The sequence below is a fragment of the Oratosquilla oratoria genome, chromosome 20 (assembly GCF_046742065.1).
Source record: "Oratosquilla oratoria isolate Oo_2021 chromosome 20, ASM4674206v1, whole genome shotgun sequence".
In the NCBI taxonomy this organism is placed as follows: Eukaryota; Metazoa; Arthropoda; class Malacostraca; order Stomatopoda; family Squillidae; genus Oratosquilla; species Oratosquilla oratoria.
Window position 1 is genome coordinate 25,067,921 of NC_134796.1, and position 26,003 is coordinate 25,093,923.

Consider the following 26,003-nt stretch of genomic DNA (forward strand, 5'->3'; position numbering starts at 1 on the left):
TAGAGGAGAGTTTTAAGGGGGATAGTGGAGAGACTAAATAGAAATTAAGTATGATGATCATTCTTCTTTGAATGGAGATTAGCTTGAGTGAGACTTTAGTTCTATTCATGTGAGGAGAGACAAAATATCCACACAAAAACACATTATATTCATATCACTAAACAAGCCCTTCAAGACAGACCACCAAACTCAATATTCCACCAATCCCTAGACATAAGCCCCACAGTAAGAACCACACTAGCATGTTTGTACAGACACCATCCAGTATTGAAACAGTACCAACACAGAATAGGCCTGATCACAAATGCTAACTGCTCTAGATGCAACTACCACATAAAAGACACAGAACCTTTCATACTACAATGCCCCACACTAACAACTCCTAGACAACAACACAATATATCTTCCCAGAGTGACTTGTAGACCCACCAAGGGGCTGTTGCCAGGTACCTGAAAGCCATGGGTTTTCTGCAAGAGAGACCTAGGGCAACAGATTGATTGGTTGAGGAGTGACTAATGACAGGCACCTGGTGGTCCAGCAAGATTGGAGAGAAGGTAGGGAAATAGAGCCAAGAAATGAATCATTCAGGCAAGACATTTGGTAGATAATTTTTGGGAAGGTAGACATAGGCTTGAAGAAATTCTCTGAGGAAGCAAACTGGAAGGAATTTAAGAATACCACTGGGAACTAGAAAGAAGTGGGATATCCTTTTTACATTTATGCTTGGGGGTGAACAAATATGTGCCAAGGATTATTTATGATTAATGATTGGGTTTAGGACAGGTAGGGGTTGTGTGGATCAGATTTTTGTGGTAAAACAGATATGTGAGAAAACTTTAGGAAAAGGGCCTTTATGGATTTGGAAAAGGCTTATGACAGGATAGACATGAAGGCATTGTGGGTCGGTACTGCAGATATATGGGTTAGGAGGAAAGCAGTCAAGTAACAGTCAAGAGTTTTTGCAAGAGTAGTTGAGGAAGGCAGAGGTGAAAGGAGTGAACATGAGGGGCTGACCAAGGATGATGTATAGATGGGGTAAAAGTGGTATTTGGAAAGAGGGGAATGTCTATTGAGGAAGGAAAGAAAAACACAGAAAATAGGAATGACTGGAGAATGGTTGTGTATGGATGATGTCAAGGTGCATGGAAGGGATGGGTGGGGAGGGAGTATATTTGAATGATATTTTTGACACTGCATAAAGGAATTTCTCCCCATCTTCTCTTTTTCTGCATGAGAGGATGGAGAGGGGGTGCAGATTAAATGAAGCGGCCTTGCTGTGGATGTGCTGTGTCATACTACATTGCATCTGACCCGGGGCAGTGGGCAAGATGCAGGGATGACCCGTCATCCAGGAGGTGCCAAGAGGGGGGTGAATGGGAGTGGAGTATGTGGGGATGGAATGGATGGGAGTGGACTTTATGCCTTTGTTTTTTGGCTTCCTTGTAAGGGAGGAAAAAGCTGTTGGTATAGGTATGTATGTAATGATTGATTTGGTTTAATGTCATATAGAAAGTAGAAATGAAAACAAGACTTGTTCAATAGAAGGTGTGGGATCAATGACAGATCCTTGTAGGTGACAATCCTGAAAAATGGATACTGGGGAGAATCATCTCTGCCACTCATTTCCGAGTCCACATTGATAAGAGCAGATAAATCACCTGAGTTGGATAGGTGTCATGCAGTGTTTGAAGAAGGGAGGTACATTAATAGTGGACTGGCTAGTGAAATTGTTTAGTGTGTGTCTAAGGGAGGGTAGAGTGCTGGAAGACTGGGGGAGTGTATGTAATTCCACCTTACAAGGGAAAAGGGGCCAAATGGAATTTAGTAGTTTCAGAGTGATCAGTTTGTTGAGTGTAATTGGGAAGGTGTTCATTGAGAGGTTTGAGAGAGGAACAGAGGGAGTAATTGATGAGGAACAGTGTGGGTTTAGGAAAGGTAGGGATTGTGTCAATCAGAGTTTTGTAGTAAGGCAGATGTGTGAGAAAGCTTTAGGAAAAGGTAAAGATTTTTTCTTTTTTGGCCTTTATGGATTTGGGAAAGGCTCATGACAGAGTAGACAAGAAGGCATTGTGGGAGATATTGCAGATATATAGAATTGGGAGAAGGCTGTTAAAGGCAGTTAAGAGTCACCATGGTTGTTCAGTGTGGACATGGATAGGGTGGTGTGGGAGGTAAATGTGAGATAATGGGCATGGGACTAGTAACCTAAAAAGAGCAAGTTTGGTAGTATAAAAAAATAGCTCCAATTTTTATTCCACTATATGGGACTGAAGATGGTTAGAAAAATTGGAGAAAAGTGGGAGGTGAGCCAGTTGTTGATTGCTGCTGACATTGTACTTGTAGGGTCAGAGGGGGATTAAGGGAGTTAGTGATGGAGTTTGGGAAGGTATGTTTAAGGTAAATGTGAGTAAAAGTTAGATGATGAGATATACAATGAGTTGGAAATAGGTGTGAAAGAAGCTGGAAGAAGTGGATAGTTTTAGATATTTGGGGTTGCATGTGGGATGAAAGGGAAGAGTGGAGGTTAAAGTAAATTGTAGATTGAGGGAAGCAAGTAAATATCTTGGAGGGATTAAAAGTGTCATGAGAAATAGGCATGTGGGAATGGATGCAAAGAGATTATATGAAAGGGTGATTGAGCCAACATCACTGTATGAAGTGGAGACTTGGAATTTAAGAAAGGCAGAGAGGAAAAGTTTAAAAGTGTTTGAGATGAAATGTCAGAGAAGTATGGTAGGGGTTACAAGGTTGGATAGAGTGAGAAATGAGGAAGTGAGGAGAGCAGGGGTGGAAAAGGAGGTGGCAGATAGACTATGAAAGAGTATTGGGATGTTTTGGACACATGGAAAGAACTAGTGAAGAAAGATTAGTAAAAGACTTGTAGAAGACAGGTGGATGGAGTGAACTTGAATGACAGGATGAGATGAATGGATGGGGTGAAAGAGCCTTTGAGCAAGAGGGGAATGTGTGTTGAGCAGGGAAGGGAGAAGACAGAAGATAGGGATGAGTGGAGAATGGCTATGTATATATGATACTGTGATGCAAGGATTGGAGGGTGCAGGGTATGGGAGGAGGGAGTAAGGAGAGGTTATGTGTGAATTATATTTTGACACAGCTCAAAGGGATTTCTCCCCATCTTCTCTTTTTCTGAATGAGGGGATGGAAAGTCAGGATTGCCCATTAAGTGAAGCTCCCTTGCTTTGGATATACCGTGTCTTGCTGCATTGCTTCTGATTCAGGGCATTTGGTGTGATACAGGGATGACCCATCATCTATGAGTAGGGTAGAGGGAAGTGTGGTAGATGAGTAGAATGGGTGTGAGTTACATGCATTTTAACTTGACTACCTCCTTTATAAGGGGGGAAAAAGACTATGGTATATAAATAGAAACAGACTATCTTGTGCATCTGTGAGCACTTTTATGATGTGTGTTCTTTTTCTTTTACACAGGTACGTTCACATTGGACCCCGCCTGAGTGCCTTGTTGGTGGATGTAAGTAGAGATGGAGTTAATCATTGGACATCCCTGAGTTTACCTCAAACCTGTAACCTGATGGTCTGTGCAAATGTGTTCCACACCAATCGAGCAGCTGTCAAACTTTTACCCCTCTCAGCTGTTTTAGTAGAATATGGATTTCAGGTAGGTCTGCACTGGTCAGGAATATTTACTAGCTGTTGGGTATGTTCACATTGCGTTTACCATATACCCTTGTTTGATATATATATATATATATATATGTATTTACCTAGTTGTATTTTACGGGAAGAAAGCTATGCATGCAGTGACCCGCTTTTGTATCTCTCCGTATCCAGTTTGTTCTTAAAGTCATGTATAGTTTTAGCACTCACTGTTTCCTCATTCAGTTTGTTTTAAATATCTATTACTCTGTGTGGGAAGCTATTCTTTTTCAGGTCTCTTCTGTAACTGTCCTTCTTAAGTTTCTTCTCATGTCCTCTTCTTTTTCTTCTGTCCCACTTTAGTAAGTCACCTCTATCAAGAATTTCCATCCCTTTCATAATTTTGTAGATGGTTAGCAAATCACCTCTTTCTCTTCTGTGTTCCAGGGTTGGTAGATTTAGTTTATCCAATCTTTGTTCATATGTCAACTTGCTAAGTGTTGGTGCCATCTTTGTTGTTTCTTGTAGAATTCTTTCTAGTTTCTTTTTGTTTGTTTTTAGAACTAGGTGTCCTTAGTGTCACAGTATACTCTAATCTTGGTCTTATCAGTGTAACTAGTATTTTCTTTACCATTTCTTCATCCATGTAGTCAAAGGCTACTTTCATTGATCTTAATAAATATAAAGTTTCTCCGACTAATTTGTTGACATGTTTGTCTGGTGTCATGTCATTTGAGATAGTTACTCCTAGGTCTCTTTCTGAGTTTACTTTTTTTTTACTTTGTACCAGTTTTGTATTGAGACAATATTCTATTTTTGCTTTTTCCAAATTTCATTATGCTATCTTTGTTTCTTCATTTGGAAATTTTTCTCAACTAGCATTTTGAATTTTTTTTTTTCTAAGTTTTACAAAGTCCGTTTTGTTGTACATTAAACTTCCTTCTCTATGTTTCTCATTTCTTCTTGTATCATTTTGTTCTTTAAGTTTGAACTCTATCAGTATGTGGTCACTCCTCCCAGTTGGTGTCTTGTAATTCATTTTGTCCATAATTTCAGGCTCAGATGTGAATATTAAGTCTTGTCTTGATGGTTCTTCATTGTTTCTATGTCTGGTATTTTCCTTGACCCATTGATTCAATGTATAATCAATGGTCATATCCAGTAGAGTGTTGCCCCAGAGTTTCTCTCCACCTTTTACTGTCATTTCTTCCCAGTTTATTTTCTTTGCATTAAAGTCACCCATCTCCATCTATCAGTTACTCAGATAATGCATTCTTTGTGTCTTCCAGTAATTTGGAATGATCACTATCAGACCAAGCCTGTGTTTTTGGGATCACATATACTACTACAAATTTTCTTCTTTTCATATTACTATTTACAACTTTAATCATAATCATTTCCACATTATTTTTTCCTTCTGTTATCTTTGTCTCATTTAAACCCTATCTAGTCAATAACATGAATCCCCCCTGTTTATATGTTCTATTTTTCACCTAATGGTTGTATAGACCTTGTTCCACCATACTTGATGATACAGGACCTTTCAGTTTTGTCTCCACAATTCCCATTATGTTTGGTTTCTCTATTAACCCCTTCCGTACGGTGCCGCACACGGCGTCATGAGGAGCAAGTGGATTTGCGATGCTGCCATATCGGCGTCTTGATTATATTTATTGTAGTCGCCCCTGTGTTTTTACATTCTCCCTAATCTGCTCTTAATCCCATTCTCTGTGGTTTTCAAAATTCACAGGTGAAAGAGAGAACGATCGATATAAGCCGTGACTATATTTTATGATGCGAGTATTATTACGACACATCGTACGGCTGGCATTGGCTGCTGCCCGTGAGATTTAAGTCCTGTAGTGAAGTGGTTAACAAACAGTCATTTAGTTAATTTATTCCAGAAATACTGTCCATGTTTGTGTACGCCACTTTTAATTTTTTCTTTTCTTCTCTTTTTTGGTTAATGTTACCTTTTTATTGATGTACCCTTGTCTCAGCCTCAGATCCAGTACTCTCCATTTTTTTTTTTTTTTTTTTTTTTTTTTTTTTTTTTTTTTTTAGTCTCCATTCTTCTCTTGTTTTTTTCATTAGCTTCATTTCTTAGTGCCTTATCTTTCTCTATTTCATCATTGTTCATTTCCTTTTTTATCCACACATTTTTGTAATTTTCACTGTTAGCTAGTTTTGCCACTTTCGATAGTATCTCTTCAGCTATCATTCGAATCCTTAGTTTGATTTTATTGGCCTATAGTGTTTTTCTCTAGAGTATATTTTCATTCTATGCACCTTGTTGATTTCCTTGTCCAACTCTTGACCCTCATCCTGAACCGCTTTCTGTATTTTCTTAGCAATTTCTTTCTCTTCTTTTTCTCTTTGATATTTGTATACATTACATTTTTCTTTGATACCATAAACCACAATGCATTTCTTTTTATCCACTGTCTCACCCAGTTTTCCTTTTCTTTGATTACCTTAATTACTGTTTCTTCTGCATTCTTATCTACCTGCTGTTGTACTATTTCTTTGAAAGAGATTTTTTTATTTTTATATTTCTGTTTTCACTGATTTTTTTTATTTCAAGGAGATCCGTCTCTTTGATTCTCCCTCTTTTACAGTCACTGCTTGTATTTGCCTCTTTCTTCAGTTCTTCATTTTTGTTTCTATCCTCATTTTCCTTTCTTTCATTTTCTCTTTTAATCCAATTTTGTTCACTTTTTAGATAATTCAACTCTGATTATTTCCTCATTAGATTTATGTAAATTTGACATTTCTTTGTGCAAGGCTCTATAATCTATTTTTGAATCTCATAATTCCTCCATCAATTTGTTTATGTCTCAATACCTTAGTACACTGCTAAACCTAGTTTCTCTTTCTGTATCCATAACTTTTCCTATCAGTCCCCTTTCCTTTTGAAAACCCCAAAAATAACATTGTTTTCTCACCTTTGAGTAGTCTTTGGAGTGTCGCTTAGACACATTCTCTTTGGTATCACACCCAGTGGCAATTTCACTCTATTCATATCCAATGCACTCTTCATTGGTTCTTTAATTCTTTTGTTTTCTTTCCTCCATTTCATGCTGTACTATACTTTTCCAAAACTGGATTTTACACTTTACCAGTCACTTGATTACACAGCCCTCTCATTCCAAAAACAGCAAGGCGATTCCTTGATCCAAGCGGCAAAGTGCTAAGTTGGAGCCCATTCTCTAGACTTCCTCTCTGACAACGACTGTGTGTGTTTATTTACCTAGTTGTATTTTATGGGATGAGAGCTATGCTCATAGTAACCCGCTTTTGTATCTCTCTGCACCCAGTTTGTTCTCAAAATCTTGTATAGTTTTGGCATTCACTGTTTCCCTGTTTAGTTTGTTCCAGACATCAATCACTCTGTATGGTGAGGTATCTTTTTCAAATCTCTTCTGTAACTGTCCTTCTTTAGCTTCTTGTGTCCTCTTGTTTCTTTTCTGTCCTGTTTTAATAAGTCATCTCTATTGAGAACTTCCATCCCTTTCATAATTCTGTAAATAACAAATTGCCTCTTTCTCTTCTCTTTTCCAGTGTTGATAGATGTAATTTCTCCAATCTTCATTCATATGTCAAATTTGAGAGTGTAGGTGCCATTTTTGTCACTGCTTTTTGAATTCTTTCTAATTTCTTTGTGCTTTTTTTTTTAACTAGGTGCCCATAGTGTTGCACCATACTCCAATTTAGGTCTTATCAGTGTAATTAATATTTTCTTTACCATTTCTTCATTCATGTAGTCGAAGGCCACTTTCATTGATCTTAATAAGTTAAAAGTCTCTCAAACTAGTTTGTTGACATGTTTATCAGGTGTCAAGTCAGTTTAAATAATTACTCCAAGGTCCCTTTCTGAGTCAACTTTTTGACTTCCTTGGTACCAGATTTATATTGACCTGATATTCTATTTCTACTTTTTCCAAATTCCATAATACTGCATTTCTCAATGTTAAAGTTCACTTCACACTTCTGACTCCATTTCCATATTTTGTCTAGGTCTTCTTGTAGTGATCTGCAGTCTTCTTCTGTCCTTACTCTCTTAACCACTTCAGTACGGGACTTAAATCTCGCGGGCAGCAGCCAATGCCAGCCGTACGACGTGTCGTAATAATACTCGCATCATAAAATATAGTCACCGCTTATATCGATCGTTCTCTCTTTCACCCGCGAATTTTGAAAACCACAGAGAATGGGATTCAGGGCACATTTGGGAGAATGTAAAAACACAGGGGCGACTACAATAAATATAATCAAGACGCCGATATGGCAGCGTCGCGAATCCACTTGCTCCTCATGACGCCTACGTGTGCGGCACCGTATGGAAGGGGTTAAGTAGTTTGGCATCAGCGAAGAAGTTCATGTAACATTTCACTACCTCATCCATATCATTTATACATACATATACCAAGGCTTTTTCCCCCTTACAAGGGAGGTAGCCAAAAAGGAAAAGGCATAAAATCATTCCCACCCATTCCATCCCTGAATACACTCCACACCCCTCCACCCTCCCTCTTATCTTAGCACCTCCGGATGACAGGTCATCCCTGCACCTTGTCCACTGCCCTGGGTCAGAAGCAGTGTCGCAAGACACAGCACATCCACAGCAAGGCCGCTTCATTAAATCGGCGACCCCCCCCCCTCTCCGTCCCCCCATTGCATAAAAGGAGATGGGGAGAAATCCCTTCGGGCTGCGTCAAATTTTGCTCACACATACTACCTCACCCCCCATCCCCCCGGCCCATTCCACCTCATGCATCACAACATCCTCCATATACAACCATTCTACATTCACCCCTATCTTCTGTCCTCTTCCGTCCTTCCTAAACAGACATTCCCCTCTTCCCCAAAGCCCCCTTCACCCCATCCATCCACCTCATCCTAGGACGTCCCCTCATGTTCACTCCCTCCACATCTGCCTTCCATACCTCTTTTACTAGTCTTTCTTCACTCATTCTTTCCATGTGTCCAAACCATCCTAATATTCTTTCATCAACCCTATCTCCCAACTCCCTTTCCACCCCTGTTCTCCTCCTCACCTCCTCATTTCTCACTCTATCTAGCCTAGTAACCCCCATCATACTCGGGACTGCTCGGACAGACAGTCTAGGGAACGACAACAACCCCCATCATACTTCTCAGACACCTCATCTCAAACACATTCAAACTCCTTCTCTCTTCCTCTCTTATGTTCCATGTTTCTGCCCCATACAGTGCTGTTGGAACAATCACTCCTTCATACAGTCTCCTCTTAGCATCCATTCCCAAATGTCTATTCCTCATTACACTCTTTAATCCACCAAGGCATTTACTGGCTTCTCTCAATCTTACCCTATTGTAAGCCTTTTCCAGATCCATAAAAGCCAAAAAAAATCCTTCCTCTTTCCTATAGCTTTCTCACATATTTGTCTTACCACAAAGATCTGATCTACACAACCTCTACCCGTCCTAAAACCACACTGTTCCTCACCAATTACTCCCTCTGTTCCTCTCCTAATCCTCTCAATCAAGATCCTCCCATAAGCCTTCCCAACTACACTTAACAAGCTAATCCCACTGAAACTAACTACATTCACACTTGTCCCCTTTTCCCTTGTAAAGTGGAACTATACAGGCACTCCTCCAGTCCTCCGGCACTCTACCCTCTCTCCAGCAAACATTAAATAACCTCACCAGCCAGTCCACCATCACTGTACCTCCTTTTTTTAGGCATTCTGCATGGCATCCATCCAGACCAGGTGCCTTACCTGCTTTCATCATCTTAACAACTGCCTTCACTTCATCCTTCCTTATTTCTCCTCCATTTTCCTCACTCATCACGGTCATTTTCTTAGCATTTCCCACTGCAGCTATCTTTCCCTCCCTATCCTCCTTCACATTTACCAACTCCCTAAAATATTGTGCCCATCTTCCCCTTACTGCCCTCTCTTCCATTATCATCTCTCCATCTGCACCTTTTACCTTTTCTTCTCTACTTGATTCGCCTCCTCTTCCTCTCTTTCCAAAACATCTTTTTATTACTTTCAAAATTTTTTGTCATACTCTTACCCCATTTCGCATCTGCTCTCTTCTTTGCCTCCTTTACCTTTTGATTTACTTCTCTTTTCTTTTCTTTGTACCTCTCATATGACTCCCTTGTCCTATTTTGTAACCAATCTGTGAAAGCCCGCATCTTCTCTTCTACAACCTTCTTTGTTTCCTCATCCCACCATTCACTACCCTTCCTTCTATTTCCTCCTGTCCTTCTTGTTCCACACACCATCCTTGCACACTTTCTGACTCCCTCCTTGAACCATCCCCATTCCTCCTCCATACCTAGCTCTATCCTTCACTCCCTACCACTCCTCTTTCAGCATCTTCTTGTACTCCTTCTCCTTTTCCTTTTCATTTAAAGAGTTCACTCTAAGCACCTCCCTACCTTTTGTCCCTTTCCTCTTTCTCCATCTATCCTCCACTCTCAACTTACCTTCCACCAAAAAATGATCTGATATTCCCCCACCCTCACCCCTTAGCACATGTACATCCTTAATTCTTCCTACCATAGTCCTATTTACCACTACATAATCCATCAATGCTCTATCTACCACCCTTTCATCCACCACCCTTTCCCATGTGTACTTATGGTTGACTTTCTTCCGAAACACTGTATTTGCTATCATCAACTCTCTTTCTAGATACATTTCCACCATCAACTCTCCACTACAATTTGTTCCTGGAACTCCACATTTCCCAACCACTCTATCAATTGGACCATTTCCTACCCTAGCATTAAGGTCTCCCAGTACTATTACATTGACATTTCTCCCTAAATCCTCTATGCACTCATTTAAATCTATCCAAAAGGCCTCCCTTTCTTCTACACTCCTCTCACTGCCAGGCCCATATGCACTTACAAAGACCCACATCTCCTTTCCCAGTCTCACCTTCATCCACTTTATCCTTGAGGAAACCTCCTTCCACTCCACTACACGTTTACCTATCTCTTCACTTACTAGAATAGTCACCCCTTCCCTCTCTTCACTCCTGATAACCTCCCACTTACACTCCGAAACTTACATTCACCCTTCCCTTTCAACTTTGTTTCACTCAAAGCCAACACATCCATCTTTCTTCTCAAAAACATACTACCTATCTCTTCCCTTTTACTCTCATCTGTACCACATCCACGCACATTAAAAGACTCAAACCTTAGGGTGCTGTTCCGATAACTCCCAGACCCTCATATGCCTTTACTTTTTCGTTTAGGTATGTCCCCTTTGGGGCTACAAGGAGAAGGATGACTAGTCCCACTCCCCGTCCCTTTCTTCTCGCCTCTTACTATCCAATTGGAAATACTTGGTGGCAGTATTCTTTTCCCCCACCACAGGGAATTCCCCCACAGCAGAAAATGAATACTCAGAGAAATGGTACAGGACAGCAGCAAGGGGTTGGGGGACAGCATAATGGAGGGACAATCGTAGTATAAAAGTGTCATCATTTCTCTATGAAGAGTTTTCCTCTATTATAGACAAAATTATGTGTGACTCTGGTCCATAGGGGTGCCCCATATAGACCCTAAAGTATCAACTGCATGCTACTTTGCCACAATAACAAGCAGCCAGTACCCCATACAATGAAAGAGTATTAGGATGGTTTGGACACATGGAAAGACTGAATGAAGAAAGACTAGTAAAAGAGGTATGGAAGACAGATGTGGAGGGAGTGAACATGAGGGGACATCCTAGGATGAGGTGGATGGATGGGGTGAAGGGGGCTTTGGGGAAGAGGGGAATGTCTGTTGAGGAAGGACGGGAGAGGACAGAAGACAGGGGTGAATGGAGAATGGTTGTATATGGATGATGTTGTGATGCATGAGGTGGAATGGGTGGGGGGATGGGGGGTGAGGTAGTTTGTGTGAGCAAAATTTTGACGCAGCCCGAAGGGATTTCTCCCCGTCTTCTCCTTTTATGCATGGGGGGACGGAGGGGGGGGGGGGTCGCCGATTTAATGAAGCGGCCTTGCTGTGGATGTGCTGTGTCTTGCGACACTGCTTCTGACCCAGGGCAGTGGACAGGGTGCAGGGATGACCCGTCGTCCAGGATGTGCTAAGCTAAGAGGGAGGGTGGAGGGGTGTGGAGTGTTTTCAGGGATGGAATGGGTGGGAATGATTTTATGCCTTTTCCTTTTTGGCTACCTCCCTTGTAAAGGGTAAAAAGCCTTGGTATATGTATGTATGTATGTATGCTCTCAATCTACATTCTACCTCCACCTTCACTCCACCTTTTCCTGCCACATTTGCACCCAAGGATCTAAAACTATCCACTTCCTCCAGTCACTCTCCCTTAATGTTCACTTCCAGTCTACTGCCACTTTCACCCCTTGTACATCTCATCACCTTACTTTTACCCACATTTATCTTTAGCTTTCTTCTATCACATACTCTCCCAAACTCTGCCACCAACTTCCTCAATCCCTCCTTCAATCCTGCCACAAGCGCAGTGTCGTCCGCAAACAATAGCTGGCTCACCTCCCACTTTTCTCCATTTTCTTTAACCATCTCCAATCCCTGACCCACTACCTTTGCATTTACCTCTCGCACTACCCCATCCATGTATAAGTTGAACCGCCAGGGCAACATAACACATCCTTGACGAAGTCCCACCTTTACCTCAAACCACTCGCTCTCTCCATTTCTAATCCTGACACAAGCTCTACTACTCTCATAAAAATTCTTGACAGCTCCCAGAAGCTTTCCTCCTATCCCGTATATCTGCATAACCTCCCACAGTGCCTTTCTGTCTACCCTATCGTAAGCTTTTTCTAGATCCATAAAAGCCCAAAAAACATCCTTCCTCTTTCCTATAGCTTTCTCACACATCTGTCTTACCACAAAAATCTGATCCACACAACCTCTATCTGTCCTAAATCCACACTGTTCCTCACCAATTACTCCTTCTGTTCCTCTCCTAATCCTCTCAATCAAGATCCTCCCATAAGCCTTCCCAACTACACTTAACAAGCTAATCCCTCTGAAACTAACTACATTCACACTTGTCCCCTTTTCCCTTGTAAAGAGGAACTATACAGGCACTCCTCCAGTCCTCCGGCACTCTACCCTCTCTCCAGCAAACATTAAATAACCTCACCAACCAGTCCACCATCACTGTACCTCCTTTTTTTTAGACATTCTGCATGGCATCCATCCAGACCAGATGCCTTACCTGCTTTCATCATCTTAACAACTGCCTTCACTTCATCCTTCCTTATTTCTCCTCCATTTTCCTCACTCATCACGGTCATTTTCTTAGCATTTCCCACTGCAGCTATCTTTCCCTCCCTATCCTCCTTCACATTTAGCAACTCCCTAAAATACTCTGCCCATCTTCCCCTTACTGCCTTCTCTTCCATTATCATCTCTCCATCTGCACCTTTTACCTTTTCTTCTCTACTTGATTTGCCTCTTCTTCCTCTCTTAATTTCTTTCCAAAACATCTTTTTATTACTTTCAAAATTTTCTGTCATACTCTTATCCCATTTCACATCTGCTCTCCTCTTTGCCTGCTTTACCTTGTGCTTTACTTCTCTTTTCTTTGTACCTCTCATATGACTCCCTCATCCTATTTTGTAACCAATCTGTGAAAGCTCGCCTCGTCTCTTCTACAACCTTTTTTGTTTCCTCATCCCACCATTTACTACCCTTCCTTCTATTTCCTCCTGTCCTTCTTGTTCCACACACCATCCTTGCACACTTATGACTCCCTCCTCCACACCTAGCTCTACTCTATCCTTCACTCCCTCCCACTCCTTCAGCTTCTTTTCGTACTCCTTCCCCTTTTCCTTTTCATTTAAAGAGTTCACTCTAAGCACCTCCCTACCTTTTGTCCCTTTCCTCTTTCTCCAATTATCCTCCACATTCAACTTACCTTCCACCAAAAAATTATCTGATATTCCCCCACCCTCTCCCCTTAGCACATGTACATCCTTAACTCTTCCTATCATAGTCCTATTTACCACTACATAATCCATTAATGCTCTATCTACCACCCTTCCATCCACCACCCTCTCCCATGTGTACTTATGGTTGACTTTCTTCCGAAACACTGTATTTGCTATCATCAACTCTCTTTCTAGACACATTTCCACCATCAACTCTCCACTATGAGTCTTTCCTGGGACTCCACATTTCCCAACCACTCCATCAATTGGACCATTTTCTACCCTAGCATTAAGATCTCCCAGTACTATTACATTGACATTTCTCCCTAAATCCTCTATGCACTCATTTAAATCTATCCAAATGGCCTCCCTTTCTTCTACACTCTTCTCACTGCCAGGCCCATATGCACTTACAAAGACCCACATCTCCTTTCCCAGTTTCACCTTCATCCACATTATCCTTGAGGAAACCTCCTTCCACTCCAGTACACGTTTACCTATCTCTTCACTTACTAGAATAGCCACCCCTTCTCTCCCTCGCCCTCTCTTCACTCCTGATAACCTTCCACTTACACTCCGAAACTTACACTCACCCTTCCCTTTCAACTTTGTTTCACTCAAAGCCAACACATCCATCTTTCTTCTCAAAAACATACTACCTATCTCTTCCCTTTTACTCTCATCTGTACCACATCCACGCACATTAAAAGACCCAAACCTTAGGGTGCTTGTCGGAAAACTCCCAGACCCTCATATGCCTTTACTTTTTCTTTTAGGAATGTCCCCTTTGGGGTTACAAGGAGAAGGATGCCTAGTCCCACTCCCCATCCCTTTCTTCTCGCCTCTTACGATCCAAGTGGAAATACTTGGTGGCAGTATTCTTTTCCCCCACCACAGGGAATTCCCCCCCACAGAAAAAGAATACTCAGATAAATGGTACAGGACAGCAACAAGGGGTTGGGGGACAGCATAACGGAGGGACAGTCGTAGTATAAAAGTGTCATCATTTCTCTATTAACAGAGTTTTCCTCTATCATAGACAAAATGATGTGTGGCTCTGGTCCGTAGGGGCACCCCATATAGACCCTAAAGTATCAACTGCATGCTACTTTGCCACAATAACAAGCAGCCAATACCCCAGACGGGGATATCATTTATATATAGGGCTCTGTATTAGATCCTTCAATGTTTGCCATATCATTTATATATATGGCAAACATTGAAGGATCCAATACAGAGCCCTATGGGATGCCACTTAACCACTTCCATACGGTGACGCCTACGTAGGCGGCATGAGAAGCAAGTGGGTACGCGATGATGCCGACGTCAGCGTCTTGATTATATTTATTGTAGTCGTACCTACGTAACCTCCATTCTCTCTAAACTGGCTTCATCATATTTTCTATGGTTATCAAAATTCACGGGTAAAAGAGAACGAACGATTGAGCACTGACTTTATTTTTTATAATGCGATTATTATGACGCAATATCGCACGTCGGGCAGCTAATGCTGCCAGACGTGCGATGTGCCCCGGAGTGAAGAGGTTAACATATCATCCCAGTTCGAGTTCTTGTCTCTGAGTACCATTCTCATTTTTCTCCCACTCAAGAAATCTTTCATCCTATCCAGTAACTTACCTTGTATTCGTCCTATTACTTAAATTTTTGTTATTAGCTTTTTATGCGGTACTTTGTCAAAAGCCTTCTGGAAGTCCAAGAAGGCACAATCTGCCCAGCCATCTCTTTCTTGTATTATTTCTATTAATCTTGAATAAAGACATATTAAGTTTGTGGTACATGATCTACCACTTCTAAAACCACATTTTTAGGGTTTAGTATTTTATTCTCTTCATAGTGTTTGATCCATTTGTTCCTGATAACCTTTTCACATATATTTACTACTGTGCTTGTAAGGGATACCGGTCTATAGTTTATAGGATTTTCTTTGTTTCCTCCTTTTTATATTGGTACGATGTTTGCATTTTTCCAATCTTGCAGTACCTTTCCTTCTTTGAGTGAAAAATCTATTATCTTGTATAATTTGTCCGTTAGTTCATCATAGATTGGCTACAAATTAGGACGAGGGAATCATATGAGAGGTACAAAGTAAATAGAAAGGAAATTACGCATAAGATAAAGGAAGCAAAGAGGAGAGCAGATGTGAAATGGGGAAAGAGTATGACAGAAAATTTTGAAAGTAATAAAAAGATTGATGAGTTAAACACCACTTTCGTGAAAATAATAAAAAGAGGAAGAGGAGGCGAATCAAGTAGAGAAGAAAAGGTAAAAGGTGCAGATGGAGAGATGATAATGGAAGAGAAGGCAGTGAGAGGAAGGTGGGCAGAGTATTTTAGGGAGCTGCTAAATGTGAAGGAGGATAGGGAGGGAAAGGTAGTTGCAGTGGGAAGCACTAAGAAAATGAGAGTGATGAGTGAGGAAAATGGAGGAAAAATAGGGAAGGATGAAGTGAAAGCAGCTGTTAAGATGATGAGAGCAGGTAAGGCACCTGGGTTGGATGGATGCCATGCAGAATGTCTGAAGAAAAGAGGTGCAGTTATGGTGGACTGGCTGGTGAAGTTATTTAATGTTTGTTTAAGAGAGGGTAGAGTGCCAGAGGACTGGAGGAGTGCCTGTATAGTTCCACTTTACAAAGGAAAGGTGGACAACTGTGAGTGTAGTAGTTACAGAGGGATCAGTTTGTTGAGTGTAGTTGGGAAGGCTTATGGGAGGGTCTTGATTGAGAGGATTAGGAGAGGAACAGAGGGAGTAATTGGTGAGGAACATTGTGGTTTTAGGACAGGTAGGGGATGTGTAGATCAGATCTTTGTGGTAAGACAGATATATGAGAAAGCTAAAGGAAAAGGTAAGGATGTTTTTTGAGCTTTTATGGATCTGGAAAAGGCTTACGATAGGGTAGACAGGAAGGCACTGTGGGAGGTACTGCAGATATATGGGATAGGAGGAAAGCTGTTAACCCCTTGAGTACCGGATGTGTGTTTTGTGACACCTGCTTGTCACGGCTGAGTGCACCCGCCAGGAACCGAGCGTGCTCCCCATGACACACACGTGTCACAGTTATAAGCTGTGTGTATTGAGGGCTCTCAAGGTCTCGGTTTCTGGGTTATTTCTACCCACGAGGTGGCAAGTGTCTGTGTTTATAAACATAAGGCTCCAGCCATTCATGGGACGGTTTGAAACGTTTGTTTACGTAAGGTTGACGGGTCGGTAACAAAGGGGTTAAGAGCAGTCAAGAGGTTTTATGAGAGTAGTAGAGCTTGTGTTAGGAATAGAAATGGAGAGTGTGAATGGTTTGAGGTAAAGGTGGGACTTTGTCAGGGGTGTATTATGTTGCCCTGGCTCTTCAATCTTTACATGGATGGGGTGGTGGGAGAGGTAAATGCAAGGGTAGGTCAGGGGTTGGAGATGATTAAAGAAAATGGAGAAAAGTGGGAGGTGAGCCAGCTGTTGTTTGCTGACGACACTGCACTTGTAGGGGGATCAGAGGAGGGATTGAGGAAGTTAGTGACAGAGTTTGAGGTGTGTGAAAGAAGGAAGCTGAAGATAAATGTGGGCAAAAGTAAGGTAATGAGATGAACAAAGGGAGAGAGTGACACTAGGCTGGAAGTGAGCATTATGGGTGAGAAACTGGAGGAAGTGGATAGTTTCAGATACTTGGGTGCAAATGTGACAGGAAAGGGAGGAGTGTGGGTGGAGGTAGAATGTAGATTGAGAGAAGCGAGTAAATGCCTTGGTGGATTAAAAAGTGTAATGAGAAATAGACAACTGGGAATGGATGCTAAGAGGAGGTTATATGAAGGAGTGATTTATTCTACAATGCCACACAGTGATAATCATTAGACAATAACCCAATATTTCTTCCCTGAAGAACTTATGGGCCCACCTGGTACTTGTTATTGGTTACTTGGGAGCCATGGTTTTCCTACAAGAGAGACCTGGTATTTACCTAATTGTAGTATACATGAAAGGATCAATGTTTGTATAGGCCACTTTTAATTAAGAAAATTAAAAGTGACCTATACTAACATTGATGGATTAATTTCAGGTCTGAAAGAACTCAATGATTATCTGTTAGAAGAAAAACCAGACATAATGGGAATTGTAGAGACTAAACTAAGAGGTGAAATACCATCCATCGTTATTGGACAAGGCCTATACAATTACTGGATAAGAAACAGGGAGGGGGAATCATGTTCTTGGCCAAGAAAGACCTAAATGTGACAAAAATTGCAGAGGGCAAAGATAATGTTGAACTGATCATGATAAAAGTCGAAGGTAAGAATATGAAAAGTAGAAAGTTTGTGGTGACCTATGTGCCCCCAAAAACAAATGCTTGGAAAGAGAACGAACATACAAAAATGCTAGAAGATACTAGAAAATCACTAAATGAGATACTAATGGGTAAGGGTAATCTGGTAATCATGGGGGACTTCAATTGCAAAGAAATTTGTTGGGACAACATGACAGTGCGAGGAGGAGATGACTTGTGGGGCAACGTACTGCTAGACATGACCATGGAGTACACAATGACCCGATGGGTCCGTGAAAACACAAGGTACAGAAACAATGATGAGCCATCGAAATTAGATTTAATATTTACAACAGAACCTGAAATAGTGGACAAAGTCCAGTACAAGACACCAACTGGAAAGAGTGACCATGTACTCATCGAAACTGTACTAAAGGAAGAAATAGACATGGAGAGGAACAAAAAGCATAGGAAAGGAAGATTGATGTACAACAAAACAGACTGCAAAACTAAAGACATTCTTCCGGAATGCAAACTGGGAAAAATTCTATATGGAAGAGACAACAGTGGAAGAGAAATGGAATATATTGATGGATGATTACCAAGACAAAAGTGAGAGAGAGAGTACATTAAATGTTGGTTCAACAAAAGATGCAATGAGGCACAAGACAGAAGGGACAAAGCTTGGAAAAGGTGGAGAAAAGATAAAAAACAAAGCAAATGGCAAATTTATATAAACTATAGAAATGAGTATGTTAATGTGAGAAGAGAGGAAAAAAGGAACCATGAGAAGGATATTATAGATAAATGCAAAGATCAACCCAAGCTATTCTATCAGTATGTGAATGGTAAACTTAAAACCAAACAGGAAATGGTGAAACTATGCCAAGGAAATATAGAATACACAGAAGAATTAGAGATGGCCGAAGTCATGAACAACCACTTTAAATCTGTCTTCACCAGAGAGAAAATACAAAATTGGGATGTAGATAATAACAAGCAATCTCCCCACATGAGTGAGTTTACAACATCACAAAAAGAAATATCAGAACATCTATCAAAACTGGACGTCAGAAAATCACATGGCCCGGATGGTATTGCAAATTGGATTCTAAAGGAATGCAAAGAAGAACTAACAGACAAAATACACATCATAATAAATAGCTCACTCAAAGAAGGAAAGATACCTAATGACTGGAAAAATGCTAACATTGTACCAATATATAAAGGAGGAAACAAGGAAGAACCCACCAACTATAGGCCAGTATCACTAACAAGCACTATAGCCAAAATTTGTGAGAAAATAATCAAGAATAGATGGGTAAAACATCTGGAAGACAATGACATATTAAACCCATGACAATTCGGGTTCAGACAAGGAAGATCATGCACCACAAACTCAATATGCTTCTACTCAAGGCTAAAAGACATAGTGCAAGAAAGAAATGGATGGGCTGATTGTGCATTCCTAGACTTGCAAAAAGCCTTTGACAAAGTACCACACAGAAAATTACTAAAAAAACTGGAACACATAGGAGGAATACAAGGGAACCTACTAAAATGGATGGAGGACTTCCTGACTGGTAGAAAGATGAGAGTAGTGCTCAGAGAAAAATATTCAGATTGGAAAGAGGTGATCAGTGGATTACCGCATGGATCTGTACTGGCACCAATAATGTTTGCTATCTATATTAATGACATGGACGAGGATGTGAAATGTTACATGAGCTTCTTTGCTGATGACGCCAAACTGTTAAGGAAAGTAGAAACTGATAAGGACTGTGAAGCACTGCAAGAAGACCTGAATAGGGTATGGAACTGGAGTCAGAAATGGGAAGTGGACATTAATACTAAGAAGTGCATAATGGAGTTTGGAAAAAGCAAAAACAGAATATCAGGAAAATATACAATTGGAACCAAGGAAGTAAAGAAAGTAGGATCCGAAAAAGATTTGGGGGTAATTATCATAAACGACTTGTCCTATGATAAACAGATTAACAAAGTTGTTGGAGAGACTTACAACTTGCTAAGATCAATAAAAGTGGCATTTGCATACTTGGACAAAGACATAATAAAAAAAATATTGGTTACATTGATAAGGCCTAGACTAGAGTATGCAGCGACACTGTGGTCCCCCAGTACCAAAAAGAATATAAAGAAAATAGAATCCAAAGAGCAGCTACAAAAATGGCACCTGCACTTGCAAACCTATCATACGACGAGAGATTGGCTAAACTGGAGTTACCGACACTGGAGCAAAGAAGAGAGAGAGGTGACCTACTGACCATCTACAGAATCATGAAAGGCACAGATACTTGATAGAGAGGACTTATTAACTGAGACAAGAGAAATACAAGAGGACATGGAAAAAAACAACAACATAGCTATAGAAGACATACATACATATACCAAGGCTTTTTCCCCCTTACAAGGGAGGTAGCCAAAAAGGAAAAGGCATAAAATCATTTCCACCCATTCCATCCCTGAATACACTCCACACCCCTCCACCCTCCCTCTTATCTTAGCACCTCCTGGATGACAGGTCATCCCTGCACCTTGTCCACTGCCCTGGGTCAGAAGCAGTGTTGCAAAACACAGCACATCCACAGCAAGGCCACTTCATTAAATCGGCGACCCCCCCTCTCCGTCCCCCCATTGCATAAAAGGAGAAGACGAGGAGAAATCCCTTCGGGCTGCGTCAAATTTTGCTCACACACACTACCCCACCCCCCCGCCCATTCCACCTCATGCAATCACAACATCATCCATATACAACCATTCTCCATTCACCCCTGTCTTCTGTCCTCACCCGTCCTTCCTCAACAGACATTCCCCTCTTCCCCAAAGCCCCCTTCACCCCATCCATCCACCTCATCCTAGGACGTCCCCTCATGTTCACTCCCTCCACATCTGCCTTCCATACCTCTTTTACCAGTCTTTCTTCACTCATTCTTTCCATGTGTCTAAACCATCCTAATATTCTTTCATCAACCCTATCTCCAAACTCCTTCTCTACCCCCATTCTCCTCCTCACCTCCTCATTTCTCACTCTATCCAGCCTAGTAACCCCCATCATACTTCTCAGACATCTCATCTCAAACACATTCAAACTCCTTCTCTCTTCTTCTCTTATGTTCCATGTTTCTGCCCCATACAGTGCTGTTGGCACAATCACTCCTTCATACAGTCTCCTTTTAGCATCCATTCCCAAATGTCTATTCCTCATTACACTCTTTAATCCACCAAGGCATTTACTCGCTTCTCTCAATCTACATTCTACCTCCACCCCCACTCCACCCTTTCCTGCCACATTTGCACCCAAGTATCTAAAACTATCCACTTCCTCCAGTCGCTCTCCCTTAATGCTCACTTCCAGTCTACTGCCACTTTCACCCCTTGTACATCTCATCACCTTACATTTACTCACATTTATCTTTAGCTTTCTTGTATCACATACTCTCCCAAACTCTGCCACCAACTTCCTCAATCCCTCCTCCGATCCTGCCACAAGCGCAGTGTCGTCAGCAAACAACAGCTGGCTCACCTCCCACCTCTCTCCATTCTCTTTAACCATCTCCAATCCCTTGCCCACTACCCTTGCATTTACCTCTCACACCACCCCATCCATGTATAAGTTGAACAGCCAGGGCGATATAACGCATCCTTGACGAAGTCCCACCTTTACCTCGAACCACTCACTCTCTCCATTTCCAATCCTGACACTAGCTCTACTACTCTCATAAAAACTCTTGACAGCTCCCAGAAGCTTTCCTCCTATCCCATATATCTGCATAACCTCCCACAATGCCTTTCTGTCTACCCAATCATAAGCCTTTTCCAGATCCATAAAAGCCCAAGAAACATCCTTCCCCTTTCCTATAGCTTTCTCACATATCTGTCTTACCACAAAGATCTGATCTACACAACCTCTACCTGTCCTAAATCCACACTGTTCCTCACCAATTACTCCTTCTGTTCCTCTCCTAATCCTCTCAATCAAGATCCTCCCATAAGCCTTCCCAACTACACTCAGCAAGCTAATCCCTCTGAAACTACTACATTCACACTTGTCCCCTTTTCCCTTGTAAAGTGGAACTATACAGGCACTCCTCCAGTCCTCCGGCACTCTACCCTCTCTCCAGCAAACATTAAATAACCTCACCAGCCAGTCCACCATCACTGTACCTCCCTTTTTCAGACATTCTGCATGGCATCCATCCAACCCAGGTGCCTTACCTGCTCTCATCATCTTAACAACTGCCTTCACCTCATCCTCCCTTATTTCTCCTCCATTTTCCTCACTCATCACTCTCATTTTCTACGCATTTCCCACTGCAGCTATCTTTCCTTCCCTATCCTCCTTCACATTTAGCAACTCCCTAAAATATTGTGCCCATCTTCCCCTTACTGCCTTTTCTTCCATTATTATCTCTCCATCTGCACCTTTTACCTTTTCTTCTCTGCTTGATTCGCCTCCTCTTCCTCTCTTAATTTCTTTCCAAAACATCTTTTTATTACTTTCAAAATTTTCTGTCATACTCTTACCCCATTTCACATCTGCTCTCCTCTTTTGCAACCTTTACCTTTTGCTTTACTTCTCTTTTCTTTTCTTTGTACCTCTCATATGAACTGAAAGAAAAACAGTTTTCCACATAGAGTTTTGGACACTTGGAACAAACTGGATAATGAAATAGTATGCGCAAAAACCATTCATGAGTTTAAAAGCAAACTAGACACTGCGAGATACAATGGCGGGACACCACGAGCATAGCTCCCCTTCCCACAAAATACAACTAGGTAAATACTTGTTGGGTCCTGTCTCCTATTCACCAATTTTCTAACATACCTAAACTCAAATTCATGTATGGCTCCAACTTAATCTATATCTTTGAATTCCAATTATTATATTTAGATTTGAACTCATGTATTGTTTAAGCTTGTGCTATAAACCTAAGCTATTCCACATATTTATACATCTATATGGAAAACTTTATTTCATCACATCCTTATGACATGACATCTTAAAGCCCTCCGATCTTTAATCAGGAGATCTATCTCCTTTAATCACTTCAATACAATGATGCCTACGTAGGCGTCATGAGGCATAAGTTGGTACACAAGGATGCTGGCGTTGGCATCTTGATTATATATTTTTTTTGTAGTTGTACATGAGTTACCCCTGGATTCTATGAACTGGTTTGATCATATTTTCTGTGTTTATTATTACTCACAGTAAAAGAGAATGAGTAATACAGCAGTGACTTTATATATTTTATAATGTGAGTAGTGTGATGAATCATACATATGCTGATGCTGTGCATGAGAATTTGACTTACCTATGTGGTTAATGACTTGAACACTGTAATCCTGTCACCTCTTTCTCTTTAATATTTCAAAGTTGGCGGACCCATTACCCTTAGTCTTTCCTCATATGGTTTATCTGCCAGGCTGGGGACCATTTTGTTTGCTGCCCTTTATATTTTCTCAATCTTGCTTATATCCTTCAATGAGTTTTTTTCATCATCTCTTCATCCATATAATGGAACACCACTTTAATCTTCTGCAGTAGTCCATATGTCTCTCCCACAGTCTGCTGAAATGTCTGTCAGGTGACAGGTTGTCTTTTATCAACACTCCTAAGTCTTTTTGCTCTTTTGCTTTTGTAATGTGTTCACTTCCCAAGGAATAGTTTAAGGATGGCCTTTTGATACTATTGGCCATTTCCAGTACTTTGCATTTTTGGCTGTTGAATATCATTTCCCGTTCTTGGCTCCATGCAAAAATAATATTTAAATATTTTTTGCAATATTCTACTGTCCTCATTTTTCACTCTTCCCATGATTTATCCATCATCTTCAAAGATGTTGGCATAGCTTGTTCCTTCCATCATGTCATTCACATAGACAAGAAACATTATTGGTGCAAGCACTGAATCTTGTGGTATTCTGCTCGTTACTGCTCTCTAGCTTGACATCTTGTCCTTTACTCCTGTCCTCATGTATCTTTCCTTCAAAAGTCTTTAATCCATTATAATAGTTTGCTTTTCAGTCCTCCAACATGCTCCAATTTCCACATAAGTTAACTGTGAGGTAATTTATCAAATGGCTTCCCTAGGCCTAGGTACACTCAGCCCACCCACCCTTCTCTTGCAGCACAAAAATGGCACCCCCCCACACTATCAAATTTGACATATGAGCAAAGATTGGAGAAATTACAGTTGTCAACATTGGAGCAGAGGAGGGAAAGAGGCGATTTGTTGACCATTTTCAGAGTTATGAAAGGGATGGAAGTTCTCGATAGAGATGACCTATTAAAATGGGACAAGAGGGAAACAAGAGGACAAGAAAAGAAACTAAAGAAAGACAGTTACAGAAGAGACCTGAAAAAGAATAGTTTCCCACACAGAGTGATTGATGTCTGGAACAAATTGAACAGTGAAAGCCAGAACTATACACGGCTTCAAGAAAAAACTGGACGTGGAGAGATACGAAAATGGGTCACAACGAGCATAGCTCCCATCCAGTAAAATACAACTAGGTAAATACATCAATCACTCTAGTAAATGCTTAAAAGGTTCAACACACATGACATTTCCACAAAGAAGTCAAAAAAGTAAATTCAGAGAGGTACCTAGGAGTAATCATCTCAAGTAACTTGACACCTGACAAACATGTAAATAAATTATTTGGAGAGACGTACAACTTATTAAGATCAATGAAAGTGCCCTTCGACTACATAGATGAGGAGATGGTTAAAAAAATAGTTGTTACACTGATAAGACCGAAATTAGAATATGCTGTATCAATGTGTGCATCTAGCACAAAAAAGAACATAAGAAAATTAGAAAGAATCCAAAGAGCAGCGACAAAAATGGCACCTACACTGTCAAACCTGACAATGAACAAAGACTGGAGAAATTACAATTGTTAACACTAGAACAGAGAATGGAAAGAGGCGATTTGTTGACCATTTTCAGAATTATGAAAGGAATGGAAGTTCTCGATAGAGACGACTTATTAAAGTGGGACAGAAAAGAAACGAGGACACAAAAAGAAACTAAAGAAAGACAGTTACAGAAGAGACCTGAAAAAAATAGCTTCCCACATAGTGATAGATGTCTGGAACAAACTGAATAGAGAAACAGTGAATACCAGAACTATACATGATTTTAAGAACAAACTAGATGTGGAGAGATGCAAAAATGGGTCTCTACAAGCATAGCTCTCGTTCCATAAAATACAACTAGGTAAATACAAGTAGGTAAGTACATGAAACCAAACTGTCTGTCAGAATGTTCATCTTTTCAAGGTATTTAGTCCATCAATCTTTCACATTCCTTTCACATAATTTCACTATCATACTGGTTAGTGATACTGGCCTATAATTTTGTGGTGCAATGGACTAACTGACTGACCAAGAATAGGATGGATATCTTGGGGAATAAGGGAATTTCTATTGAGGTAAGTATAAACAAGTATAAATGGAGTGTGGGTGTGAATGGATGAAACTGATACAGCCCAAAGAGATTTCCTTGTCTGCTTAATATATTCATAAGTGGTTGAAGGCGAAAGATCCCCTTGTAATAAAGTGGTGAGGGTAAACCAGCTTTGGCTTTTGGACTGTGCTCTGTCTTCTTGTAGTGCTTCTGACCCAAGCAGTGGGTAGGAGACAGTGATGGCCCTTCAGCCACAAGGAACTAAGATAATGAGTGTTAGATGGGTGTGGGAAAGGTAAAGGGTAGGTGCATGTCTTGACAGGCCACCTTCCATATAAAGAAAAACAGGCCTTTTGGTTTGGTGTGTATATTGGTATAATAACGCTGTGTGCATAATATTCTTATGGCATATTTTTTATTTATATTTTTTCTCTTAGGCTGATTATGACTTTACCAAGGGCAGTCAGTTGTCTATAGAGGAAGGACGAACCCTTGGGCTTTGCCCAGGAACAGCTGCTTGGAGTAGTATTAGTGGGTAAGTAGAGCTGTTGAGGTACTACTATGATATATGTGCAAGATGTTCTACTAGCCAGGAGAAGAAAGAGAACTGACAGAGATTTGGTGTTATCCTGCTACAATGTGCCATGAAGCACTAGGTGTGACCCTGAGAGGCCTGCACTTTATCTCTGGATCAAGTCCAGAAAATTACTCTTGTAGACTTGTGTTGTACTATATTGGTTGGAGGCATT

General features: G+C 40.9%; 1 protein-coding gene across 3 annotated transcripts in view; it reads left to right on the forward strand.

Annotated features, from left to right (window-relative positions):
- Positions 1–26,003, forward strand: part of LOC143036412 (uncharacterized) — a 362,560-nt gene that overhangs the window by 219,209 nt on the left and 117,348 nt on the right. For all 3 annotated transcript variants that reach the window (XM_076203749.1, XM_076203748.1, XM_076203747.1), the window contains 2 exons: positions 3,452–3,641; positions 25,692–25,789. In XM_076203749.1, coding sequence (XP_076059864.1) covers positions 3,452–3,641; positions 25,692–25,789 — 288 coding nt within the window. The remainder of the gene's footprint in view (positions 1–3,451; positions 3,642–25,691; positions 25,790–26,003) is intronic.